Source organism: Primulina huaijiensis, chromosome 8, assembly GCF_012295235.1.
Source record: "Primulina huaijiensis isolate GDHJ02 chromosome 8, ASM1229523v2, whole genome shotgun sequence".
In the NCBI taxonomy this organism is placed as follows: domain Eukaryota; kingdom Viridiplantae; phylum Streptophyta; class Magnoliopsida; order Lamiales; family Gesneriaceae; genus Primulina; species Primulina huaijiensis.
In genome coordinates this window covers 5,362,772-5,376,148 of record NC_133313.1, presented here as the reverse complement: position 1 = coordinate 5,376,148, position 13,377 = coordinate 5,362,772, and the positions used below count along the sequence as shown (strand labels likewise).

Sequence of the window (13,377 nt, the reverse complement as noted above, 5' to 3'; positions counted from 1 at the left end):
TGCCCTAGGACCCATGACAGCCTTTCACATGCTCGATAGCCAAACTGCCGACAACACTCGAGCCAATCACAACCCACCACGTGTTTAAAACGCTAAATTTAGAAAAAAACGCGTTTTCTCGTTTTCTAGCTACGTACACAGAACACGCTTTAGTATGTGTGTAAAAGCGTATCAAGATACATATTTCTCACGTTTTCCCAGCTATAGTACTGAGCCTGCTGCCTCTCTTAATCTCTGTTTATCCTCATTGCCGCGAGGAAGAAGAAAGTGGGAAATCTCCGCTGGGGAAAATGGAGCCGTTTTACTATCTGGTGTTTGGGGCTCTGGCTGCGGTGGTGGCTGCTTTGGAGCTGAGTAAAACCAACAAAGATCGGATTAATACTTCTTCGATCTTTGAATCGTTCAAGAATAATTACTTGCTTGTTTATTCGCTCATGATGGGTAAGTGAAATTTTGTTTTGTTGTATGGGATCTGCGGGGTGATTGATTCGGCATTCTGTGTCGAGTGATTTGATTTGATTTAGTCAATGCTGTTACTTTGTGTTTGTGTGTGTGTTTTGATTTGATTACCTTCTTTCGCCATTCGATTTCGTTTGATAGTTCGATTGTGCTTCACTTTTCTTCTGTAAATGTTTTAGATCCACTCGATGTGGGGGTTTGTGTGAGGTGATTTTGGGAGAGTGAGCTGTTGAGTTGTGTTTACTGCTTGTGAATTGGAGGTTGCGGTGTGTGATCTAATGTACCGAGTGGTTGAACTTTTGGGATTCGAGCTATCTGCTTTGAATATGATGTTTGTGGCTGGTACTGAACATGTTGGATTCTTGGTGGATCTAGATGTTGGTTTTTGGGTTTTTGATTTTGGCCGAGGAAATGTATGGTACTCAAGAGTGTTGTATTTAATTGCTTGAATGGTTGGTTGTGATGCTATGATTTATTGTAGTCAAATAGAGTGGAATTTTTCATCCACAAAATGCGTTGAACTACTAACTACTGATTATTTTAGTAATTGTATAACGAGGAATGTATTTTGGTGCTCAGATTTCCTTAATCCTTTGTGTTTTTCGAAACTGTAATTATGATAATGCAATCTACACGATTCACTCTCGATGAGGAGCTTAGGCAATTCTTTAATTGGTTCTTCCAATTTTTTTTGTAGATTATGATTCTTTTTCAATTTTTTTGGTCCTTCGAGATATTTGCAAACAATGATTCTACTTGTCCTGACGGTTGATTCCACGTAAACAGCTGGTGACTGGCTGCAGGGTCCATATGTTTACTACCTTTACACTACTTATGGTTTTGGAAAAGGTGAAATTGGACAGCTCTTCATCGCTGGATTTGGGTCTTCCATGTTGTTTGGTACAATTGTTGGTTCTCTGGCAGATAAACAGTATGGCATCCTCTTGAAATAAAGCATATTTGCAATAATTCTTGCAAATTATCTTATTTGAGTATTATGATGAAATTGCAGGGGCCGCAAGAGAGCGTGTATTACTTACTGCATCACGTATACACTGAGCTGCATGACCAAGCATTCTCCTCATTACAAAGTTCTGATGATTGGACGTGTTTTGGGTGGTATTGCCACATCGCTCTTGTTTTCTGCATTTGAGTCATGGCTTGTGGCAGAGCACTTCAAGGTGAGATGTCCATGTATGTATATATATGAATACAAGGAAATTGTCTCTACCTTTTCTATCATCTTGTGTCTTCTGCTCATCTGGAAAATTGCATTTGCTAATTTTCTTGTTAATAAATCTGTATTTATTATACTCATCAACTCATTTATTGTTGAGTCGGAAAATGATTACCTTCTGTATAGTTATTGATTGAAATCATTGATTCAATATATATCTGCAGAGGGGTTTTGATCAGCAATGGCTCTCATTAACTTTCTCCAAGGCAATATTTCTCGGCAATGGTCTTGTTGCCATTTTATCTGGGTTGTTTGGAAATCTGCTGGTGGATACCTTGAATCTTGGACCAGTATCACCCTTTGATGCTGCTGCCATATTTCTAGCCATAGGAATGGCTGTAATACTAGCGTCGTGGACAGAGAATTATGGAGACACTTCAGAGAGCAAGGACTTGCTTACTCAATTCAAGGGCGCAGCTGTTGCAATTGCCTCTGGTATGCTTAAATCTTTTACATGAAAAATCTTCCTCTAATGAGTCAGTAGCTCTGTAAAGAGAAGTAAAGGTTACCGTTCTTCGGTCCCATTTTTCCATATAATCACGAAAGAATTTAAAGAAGACAATGCAGTAACCTGATGTCGATACTTTCAGCTGCTCCCTTTGAACTTCGGTTGCTTACTTCATTTTTTTTGCTACCACCAAACAGCAAAACCTGCTAATATATTTCTCTCTTGTTTAATTTAAATCCTTTTTTGGAACTTGATGTTTGTCAGATGAGAAGATTGCATTGCTTGGTGCAATACAGTCTTTGTTTGAAGGTTCGATGTACACATTTGTGTTCCTCTGGACACCTGCTCTTAGTCCAAATGACGAAGATATTCCACATGGATTTATTTTTGCAACTTTTATGTTGGCTTCAATGTTGGGAAGCACAATTGCAGCTCGTCTATTGGCCCGCAATACAGTTAAAGTGGAGAGCTACATGCAGATTGTTTTTGTTATATCTTCTGCCTCGCTTTTGCTCCCCATACTGACCAATGTATGTCCGGGATTCTGATGTTATTTCACTTGATTTTATATTGTTGAACAATATATAACACGTTGCTTCTCTATGGCAGTTCTTCATAACTCCTTCAAATGCGGAAGGGGTTGGCATCTCATTCTCAGGCTGTCTTCAGCTTCTTGGTTTCTGTACTTTTGAAGCTTGTGTAGGTATCTTCTGGCCGTCCATCATGAAGATGAGATCCCAATACATACCTGAGGAGGCCCGGAGCACCATTATGAACTTCTTCCGCATCCCACTGAACATCTTTGTCTGCATCGTGTTGTACAATGTACGTCTGTTACAATTTCACCGTTCCCCCACACTATTTGGTTAATTATTAGTTTTGTCCTTCCCACCCATCCCAATGTTGATCCAAATCAGTCTTCCTTCGAAGGCAGATCGCCACTTGCTGATCCTGTTGGGTATTTTCTTAACATGATAATATTAAATGATTTATAGCTGATTTATGCCCAGAAATTAAGTCAAATTAGAAATTCCCATTTCAACATCACGATTTTGTTGTTCCAGCCGACTATTGGATGCTAACAATCTCTTCAATATTTGTAGGTTAATGCATTTCCAATCACAGTTATGTTTGGTATGTGCTCCATCTTTCTCTTTGTGGCCTCAATTCTACAAAAACGGCTATCGGCAATTGGAGACAAGCCAAGTTAGTAACATGTCGACTAAAATTGACAACTCTTTTGAAGTCTAATGCAGTAAATTTTCAAAATAAGCGATAAAATCTTTATGCTCCCTTGTTCTAATGATTGTTTTTCCTCATTTCCAGAGACAGAAGAATGGACCACGTTGAAAGAAAGAAACACCGAGGCTGAGCCATTAGACTCTGCTTGATGATTTTATATAATCTTTTTACTGTTTTGAAGTATCCATTAGCAATTTTATCCGATACATATCATTTTTTGATGATTTATATTTAGTTTAAGTGTATAATATGGATGTTAGCCATTTGTTCACTAAAATGTTCTCTCCATATCTCCACTTTCAGATATTTGTTTATTTTTTTGAGCATAAAACTACGATTTTTATTGAAACTATTGACGGGAGCTTTTGCAAGGAGGGCGAGAATGCTAAAATCCAAAGGTGTGACCTCCATACTTGGTAAAAAGTAAATTGGAATGAGAATGGTAAATTAATTAATATATTTAATAGAGATCAAATTCAAGATACTTTTCTTGCGATAGTCTGTTTTCATGTTCCAACAGTCATATTATTATAATAATCACGATGATGTATATCTAATCAAAGCATTATCAAAGCATTTACTTCATTATTTTGCATTTACTTCGTTCCTTCGGCTTTTAGAAACAAAACACGCATCAGGTGTCAACCAATAGTACGTTAATCGTTGTTGGTGATGTGAATATTGTGTAACATTTTAGATTATTGACTGATAATATTTTAATTTTTGTTCCGTCATTCCTTTTGGTAGTAATATTAATTTTTGTACCATTGTTTTGGTGTTCTTGATTTTGTCACCTTCTGCTGAACACAACCGTAAGATTTAAAAAATTCGAACTACGTAACCAGACTTCATACAATCTAGGGTTTTTATTAAAATATGTGTTTAATTATTTTTATGCATTTAATGCATGATAATTGCATGGTTTATTAAAGTTTCATGCATAAGAGCTTTTACTAGTTTTTCGCGCTCGAACGAGAACGGAGACCGGGGATAATTAAAGAAAAATATTTTTATTTCAATAATTATTTTTAATTATTTAATATATGGTGTATGTTGGAACATTTCATGTTCGTAATCTTGATTTTGATGTTAGCAAAACTTATTAATTTTGTTTCTAATGAATTTACCTAAGTGCGTAGAAGCTATCGAGCCAAAACTGGAGCTATTGAGACGCAAACTGAAAGCGCCAACTGATCACCCAAACTGAAACAGTTCAACTGATATATCAAAGACCGGTTCAACTGATTGTCCAGCTGATAGGCAGTTCAGCAGAAGAACTTCAGAAGCCCGGCCAGCTGATGAAGAGCTCAACTGATTAAGAACCCAGCTGACCAGTTCAACTGAAGCAGTGAAATCAGTTCAGCTGACGAGCCAACTGATTTCACCAAACCAGCTCAAGATCAGTCCAACTGATCAGTTCAGAACATCGGTTAGGAATCAATCAGTTTGCAGAATACGACAAACTTATTCAATGGAATCCAGCTCTGCGCATTGAGGAAAAGTCTTTTTCCAGTCAAAGGACAATAATGGACGTTGCAGCAAAGCTTAAATCCAAAACATTCCAGAATGGCTGCCGGAAAGTACAGACACATTTCAAGGAACAAATTCAAATTGCAACGAACATATTTGATGAGTCTTGGTGTACGATCGCATTACCTCTATAAATACCAGATCAAGATCATCAACAAACATATACATGTGTGCGAAAATACAAGAGAGAAGAAGAAGGGCATGCTCAACTTATATCTGCTTACAAAAGCAATCAGCCCAGATTTGAAGGAACACTTCAAAGTGTTATCAGCTCAGTTTAGGAGCATTTTTCTCTCAGTGTGTGATAACACTTTCTTGTTGTATTCATATATCAGTTCTCACACATACGCACACACAATCACTCACATATACAGATAGTTAAGCTTATTGAATAGCTGAGTGAGTCTTGCACAAAGACATTAAACTTGTGTATGTAGTCTTTGACACATAGACGTTAAACAAGTGTTGGTTGGAAAGTGTTGCTTTCAGTCTAGGCTAGGAGTTCAGTTAGACAGTAGGTTATGTCCTAAGCTGAGTGGGTTTGTACAAAGCATTATATAAGTCAAAGCCTTATTGTGGATCTTACCCGAGGTGGTAGAATGGGTGACATAGAAGCAGTTGAAGTCTCCGAACATCCATAAACATATCTTGTTTACTTAACTGTGTAACATTTGTTTTCAAACTGATTTGATCAGTTCGAGCAGTTATCAGTTCAGTTCTCACCATAACTGAACTGATATATGAAAAAACCGATTCCCCTTATTTTAGTTAATCAGTTTACACAAGTTAAAAGGCTTTCAAATTAGTCAGCTTTCTTAACGAAAGATTACTTCGGGTATTTTCCGCTTGGTTAAAACCAAACTCGATCTAATTCATCGGTGTTTACATTCTTAGAATATGAGCTATTGAAGCTCATGGAGAATATTGTATTTGAAGCACCTTCGGAAGTGCCCGAACCGATCCTTCAATTGGTATCAGAGCTAGTTGTTTTAAGAAGGACATTTTAAAGCTAATATTTTAAAATATGTTTCAAAATGTTATTTAAAATGGATTTCAAAATCCACTTAAAAATTTTATATAAGCTTACCATGGGACGAGGGAAGATTGTTGGATCTACAACTAACATTGTAGCAACTTCTCTCGACTCCAGATTTTGTTGTTTTAGCAACTTGCAGGGTTTTGAGTTCAACTGACAGCAGAACAGCTAAACTGATCGGTGGACAAGATTTCAGTTGCCAGCCTACCAGTTCAGCTGATCAATAGACGAAACCTAGCTAAGCTGAAATGCTGGATGATTAGGAGCTTAATCATCTTCAGTTTACCGCCGCTTAATTGTCATATCAGATCAAAGTAGATGATCAATGTGGTTCAGCATCAGTTGAGTCCAGTTTGAGTCAGCTCGACCAGTTAGCCAGCACAGAGATCAAGTCCAGGGTAAATTAGCTGCTCTTTTGGCAAAAAAAGACTCAAGATCGACGCAACATTTCAAAGCATTCAAGGCAACCAGTTATTGGTATATTCAGTTCTATTATGTATAAAATGACTGATATTTGATGTTGTTTAATATTTGCTATTGTAGTAGCAAGTCCCTTACACTTGTTGGTGTGCTTAATGTATAATACAAGGGACGCTTATTTGATTAAATAAACATCATGTTTATCCAATTGGTTTGAATGTAACTGAACTGATATTTTCAGTTAATGTGTTGATGCTAAAACTTCATTAAATAGCATAATTGATTATATTTTTAGGGAGAGTTTTTAATTCAGTTCTTTAGGGGGAGTTTTCTTTAAAATTATCTCTCGAACTGAAAAATGTTTAAACTAGTTTTTAATTCAGTTCTTGAGAGAGAATTTTTCTTTAGAGTTATCCCTCGAACTGAAAAGTATTTTCAACTCGTTTTTAAATTCAGTTCTTAAGGAGGAGTTTTCTTATCCCTCGAACTGAAAAATTCTTTTTAAATCGCCTTAAATGTTTTTTATTCTCACAAAAGGAGAGAATCAGTTGAATTTTAAAATTTTAAATCGCTTTAATTGATCAACTTTTGTGATCATAAAAAAAGAGGAGATTGTTGGAACATTTCATGTTCGCAATCTTGATTTTGATTTTAACAAAGCTTGTTATTTTTGTTTCTAATGAATTTACCTAAGTGCGCAGGAGCTGAAACTGATCAAGACTCAAACTGATCAGTTATCGAGCCAAAACTGGAGCTATCGAGACGTAAAATGAAAGCGCCAACTGATCGCCCAAACTGAACCAGTTCAATTGATATATCAAAGACCATTTCAACTGATTGTCTAGCTGATAGGCAGTTCAGTAGAAGAACTTCAGAAGTCCGGCCAGCTGCTGAAGAACTCAACTGATGAAGAACCCAGCTGACCAGTTCAACTGAAGCAGTAAAATCAGTTCAGCTGACGAGCTAACTGATTTCACCAAACCAGCTCAAGATCAGTCCAACTGACCAGTTCAGAACATCAGTTAGGAATCAATCAGTTTGCAGAACACGACAAGCTTATTCAATGGAATCCGGCTGTGCGCATTGAGGAAAAGCTTTTGTCCAGTCAAAGGAAAATAATGGACGTTGCAGCAGAGCTTAAAGCCAAAACGTTCTAGAATAACTGTCGGAAAATACAAACACATTTCAAGGAACGAATTCAAATTCAAGGAACATATTTGATGAGTCTTGGTGTATGGTCGCATTGCCTCTATAAATACAAGACCAAGATCATCAACAAACATATACTTGTGTGCGGAAATACAAGAGAGAAGAAGAAGGGCACGCTCAACTTATATATGCTTACAGAAGCAATCAGCCCAGATTTGAGGGAACACTTCAAAGTGTTTTCAGCTCAGTTTAGGAGCATTTTTCTCTCAGTGTGTGAGAACACTTTCGTGTTGTATTCATATATCAGTTCTCACACACAATCAAACACAATCACTCACATATACAGAGAGTTAAGTTTATTGAATAGTTGAGTGAGTTTCGCACAAAGACATTACTAATGCTCCAGTTCATATATCAGTTCTCATGGGAAACCAAACGTCTAAGAGGCACACTGTTCCAATATTAAACCCAACATGTAAAGAACACGCATGAAAATAATATTCATTTTATACACTAAACGTAAATCAAATCTTAAATATGCATATAACGAAATCACATTTTGATGCTCCCAAAATAATTTTTTGTTTTAAACTTAGAGTCCTGATGCATGACTTCATGAGTTTCTCGCAACCGACAGTAGGCACAACCCTTTACAAGAACACCGCTCTGATACCAACTGTAATGTCACGTGCTAAAATAACGAATACTACTTTAAAATTTGCGAAAAAATAAAAATTTTCTTATTTAAATAGTAACCCTCGCATTCTGTATTAAATAAAATGTTTGACTAAATTCTTGAAATTAGTAAGTACAAAAATATTTCCAAGACATAAAAATATCATTCATAACAACTGAAAAAGCATTATTCGAAAACGAGCATAAGAAAATACTTGGTCGCCAACAAAACGTGAATTAATAAAATCAGAGTTAAAATGTATAACGTGCATAAGATCCTTTCATAACAATAGCGGTCCTCGAGTTTGCACTGCACACAGTCCGAGCAAGCTCACTGGTCAGCACCTCATGCCTAATCAAAAGTATCATCATCTGCATCGATCAAGTCTAGTGAACCTAAAAACTCGACATGTATAAACCACAAATAGCAAGTAATACTTAATAAAATTCATGCATTTGAAAGTAGTGCGTACGTAGGAGAAGCTGAGCAATCATGAGCATAGACGTGCCATATCTGCATAAACAATTTCATAAAAGTGCTTACATCATATCATACATAATCATACATAATTTTGCGTAGAAATATTTTTCACGTCAATCATACTTACAAACGTCGTGGGCTTCGTTAGATCTCGCTTGGGCAACGGCTGAAACATTCTAAACAATTAATTCGTAACAACCCAAAATTTCATAACGTACACGTACGACTCCCGAATCAAATAAAATAGCTTACGACCTAACTTAGCCAACATCCTAACCTATTGTCCAAGAGCCTAAATTATCCCTGAATCATGATCGAACCGCCTTAAAACATGGACCAACCGACCATGCAATGAAACTGCCCAAGGAGACACGCTTCGACACATAAACGCTTGTAACGACTTCATGTTTAGGCCGACTCGAACTGGACCCAAACCAAGCCCTAGACTCAACCCTTATACATGATTTAAGTCCAATTTCAATTCCTTTTTAACTCAGGAGCAGTACCCATGCCACGAAAATGCAGCAGCCGTGCAACTACCACCCGAGAAGCACCATGCGCAGTTGCTGTCAATTTGGGTCTAGCCACCTTCTCGACCAACCCAAGCCCTGAGCCAAGATCATGAGACCCTCTTTAAGACCCTAAGGTGCAACCCTAGCTACTTCCCCTAGCCCTGGACTGACCCAAGCCTGAACCCAAGCCCACTGTCGTGACCATGCACTCATGAAAACCAATCCTATACAGCTTTTGGTTTCCTGGTTCCAGCCACCTAACTGCCATTCCAGGCCATGAACAATCATAACAAGACTCATCCTAGGACCCTAATACATGCCCCATACCATAGCCAAGAGCCCTGGTCAATCCATACAGTGAGCTGCACGATCAAACCCAAGAACAGCCCTTATATCACGTAACCTACACAAAAATTCATCCCACGGCTCCTGCTGTACCAGACCACTTCCAGCCGTTATACTTAGAAACATCTAAACACACCCTAAATAATATCCAAACACAGCGGCAAAGATCCAGGAGATCCCAACGAAGCCTGTAACAAAAAACTTGAGAAAACATGAAGAACATGAACAAATTTTCACAATTTGAGCGGTTTTACGATAAAAATCATATCTACCTCATTTGTTATCAAAAAATTACGAATTTGCTATAAAAATCAAAGGTATTACAATGTACTACAAATCATATGTTGAAAATGTTTCAAGAAAGCCGACATATAAACCGTAGGAATCGAAAAGACAGCAAATGGCGGATTTTGTGAGTCAAAAGTTTCTAGAAATCGTTTAAACCATAATCCATCAAACTTTGCATATAACACCGAATCTTCATGCACAATATACATCATGCACAATTTACATCAAAATACTAATATGACAAGATCGATGCGTAAAAGAAAAATTAATTCATGCCTTCGCTTAAAACGCACGAAAATATTGAATACCGAAGCGGTGGATTACGAGGGATGTCCGGGAGACGCTTGCTGCACGTTTTTAGCTAAGAATTTGAGTGTGAACCCTCAGAAATTTGGAAAGAATAGTCTGTGATGGTGGCTGCTGAAGGTTGTGCTTAGCACCCTAGTTTTTCCTCCAAAAAGTAACGTGTATGTGTGTGCGCGTTGGGGGTGTGTGTGTTTAGATGCAGGTGTGTGTGATTAGTATAAATAATATATAATTAGGGTTAGAAAAAGTCTAATAAAATAAATTAATAGGCTAAACTCATACTAATTATTTATTTAGACTCAGTCAAAAATTTAGAAAAATATTCAACTACCTAATTTTTAGATTAAAATCTCCAAATTTCGAAATAGCTAAATGGAGTACTTAAAATCCTAATTTAACTTCAATACTAATTAAATAAATAAATTAAGGCATAAAATTAATTATAAAATATTTTAAATCCAATTTAAGGATTAAATCCTCAAATTTTCAAAATTTACATTTAAAGTGTTTAAAATCTTATAAATCGTCTAATAATTTAAACAGAACTTTAAAATGCTAAAATCCATACATCATTTAAAATAACTAATTTTCTTGGCTTAAAATAAAAATATAACATTTTATTAAATCACCTAAATCATTTCCATTCTCCTTTCCTCGATCTAACATTGAATATTCGCCTGAAAAACTAAAACTCAAGTATATATTCTAATGTGCATAAAAATAAGCATATAAACATTTAACATTTTTTAAATCATGTGACATGCACCATTTAACTAATTTTAATTTAATTAAATAGGTTAACAAATTAAATCATGCATGTGGTTTACGTGCGTTAGTTTTCGGGCACTACAGTTTTGGAATCAAACAATTCGGGCAGCGCAGAAAGGGGTATGGGCAGGGTGACCAAGATGGTTTCGGGCAGGCCTACTCCACAGAGACTCTTTTTTGGGAGCTTCGGGACGATTTTCTGATTTTTTAAAACTTTTGGATCAAATTGTTATTTTATGGAATTTTGCTTAGCTTTAACTTCTTCAAAGAAGATAGCTAGCTTGCGGTACTCATTAACCATATCGTGGAGTGAAAAATAAAGTTCTTATCGTGTGAAATAAGTAGAACAAAAGTAAAATACCTGATCACTACTGGACTCCAGCTCTGTATCATCAGCCATGATGCATTTCACCTCCTCTTCATCACTTGAGCTGCTTGAGCTCTCGGTTTCAGATGCTTCGCTATCAGTTTCAGCCAACTTTGACTTATTTTCTTCAGCTAACAATGCTTCATGCTTTCTTCTGGATGAATTCTTCTCATCCTTGAATCTTTTTCTGTGCTCGAAGGGCTTTTTACCCTTTTCAACTGATCTTATGTGTCATTTTTAGGCTTTGGATAATCAGTAATGAAGTGACTAGTTTTTCCACAATTGAAGCACGCATTTGATTATTTCTTTGATTCATTTCTATGATTGTTTCTCTGAAAGAGACTTTGATTCTTTCTCATAAACTTGCCAAATTTATTTACAAACAATGACATTGCATCATTGCTCAGTTATTCTGCTGACTTTTCAACTAAAACTGTTGGTTCCAGTTTCAGTGCACTTAAAGTAGTTGTAACTGATGGAACTATTGGCTCTCTTTCTCTGGTTTGCATTTCGAACTAGTAGGCTTTTAAGTCTGAAATAAATCATGTAGCTCCACTTTATTCAAATATTTCGATTTTTTAATTGTCATGATTTTGACATCTCATTCCTTGGGAAGACCACTCATTACTTTTAGGACAATCTCTTTGTTTGAGTACACTATTCCTAGTGTATTCAGTTTGTTCACGATCCTACTTACTCTTTCATCAAATTCACTCATTGATTCTCTGGCTTTCATCTTGACGTTGTCGAACTTCTGGACAATAACTAAAAGTTTATTTTCCTTGGTCTGCTCATTTCCTTCACACAACTGAATCATCTTCACCCAAATTTTCTTAGTTGATTTACACATTTTAATTTTGCTGGATGTGTTTTTATCTAGTGTCTTGTACAAGATGTCCTTCACAACATTGTCTAAGTTAGCATTTCTTTTATCTTCTGAAGTCCACTCATCTCGTTACTTTTCTATACGATGTGGTGCTCCGTAAGTAAGAGCAACAGATGTGTTGGCTTTCATAATCTTCATGGGTCCGTCACTTATGACATACCACATGTCATCGTCCTGAGCAATTAAATGAGCTTGCATTCTGATCTTCATTCTGATCTTCCTATCGCCAAACTCTTCTCTGGAGAATATGAGAATTTTGTTGAATGATGACTTGATTATCAGTTTGATCGTGTGAGAATATTCAAGACAAGATTAACAGTTCTGATACCACTTGATATGATCGACTAATACTGTTAGAGTGTTTAGAAGGGGAGTTAAATAAACACTCGGGCTTTTTGAAATCTTTTGAGTATGAATCAGTATTTTATTTGACTGATCCTGAAATCTTGTTTGTCAATATAAATCAGTCAACTAATGATAGTGCAGAATTAGACTGAAATATAGATTGAATATCAAGTGTATGGTACTGTAAAAACTGAATAGAAAATAAACTAGAACACACGATTTTTATGGATGTCCGAAGTCTTCAAATGCTCATACGTCACCGCTTCTATCTCAAAGATAAGTTTTTCACTAAAAGAATTTGATGTATTACAACAGATTATAATAATCCACTTCAGTTTAACTTATACACTGTCAAACTGAAACTCTTAATTTTTCAAATATCTTATAGCAAATAACTGAATCGCTCTTAACGAATAGTCTGAATGCTATGTATAAATACAATGAAAACAACAGCTTAAGTGTGCGATTTGTAAACTGAGAAAATGCTCGAACAATGTATAGCAACTGATTGATGATCGTCGATTGTTTGTTTAGTGTGTTTTTCACCACCCTTCTTCAACTGAATCGATCAGCTATATATAGTCTTCGATCCCAACGGTCACATTGAATGCATTTAATGACTAATATCCGTTGAATCATCGTTTAGTTCAAGCTGGTGGCTTTATCTGACAGTGGTACGAAATATCATATTGTTCAGCTCTGTTTCATCTGTTTTGCTTTGGTACGAACTGTCAGTCTGTCGACTGATACTACAACTGATGACGTGGCTAACTGATCAAGAGTCAACTGTTCAATATATTAGTTCAACTGAACATCATCAGTTCTAACTAATGTCGTTTCAGTTAAGGATACTCCAGTTGATAAATGTTTTACGTGTTCAGTT

General features: G+C 36.3%; 1 protein-coding gene across 1 annotated transcript; it reads left to right on the top strand.

The window, feature by feature from the left end:
* The first annotated feature begins 185 nt into the window (after positions 1 to 185).
* On the top strand, positions 186 to 3,706 carry LOC140983270 (uncharacterized). The gene is made up of 8 exons (XM_073450237.1): positions 186 to 441; positions 1,246 to 1,390; positions 1,472 to 1,640; positions 1,861 to 2,131; positions 2,409 to 2,674; positions 2,754 to 2,969; positions 3,248 to 3,350; positions 3,471 to 3,706. The coding sequence occupies exons 1-8, from the start codon at positions 291 to 293 to the stop codon at positions 3,533 to 3,535; spliced, it is 1,386 nt and encodes a 461-aa protein (XP_073306338.1). The 5' UTR covers positions 186 to 290; the 3' UTR covers positions 3,536 to 3,706.
* Positions 3,707 to 13,377: the final 9,671 nt, after the last annotated feature.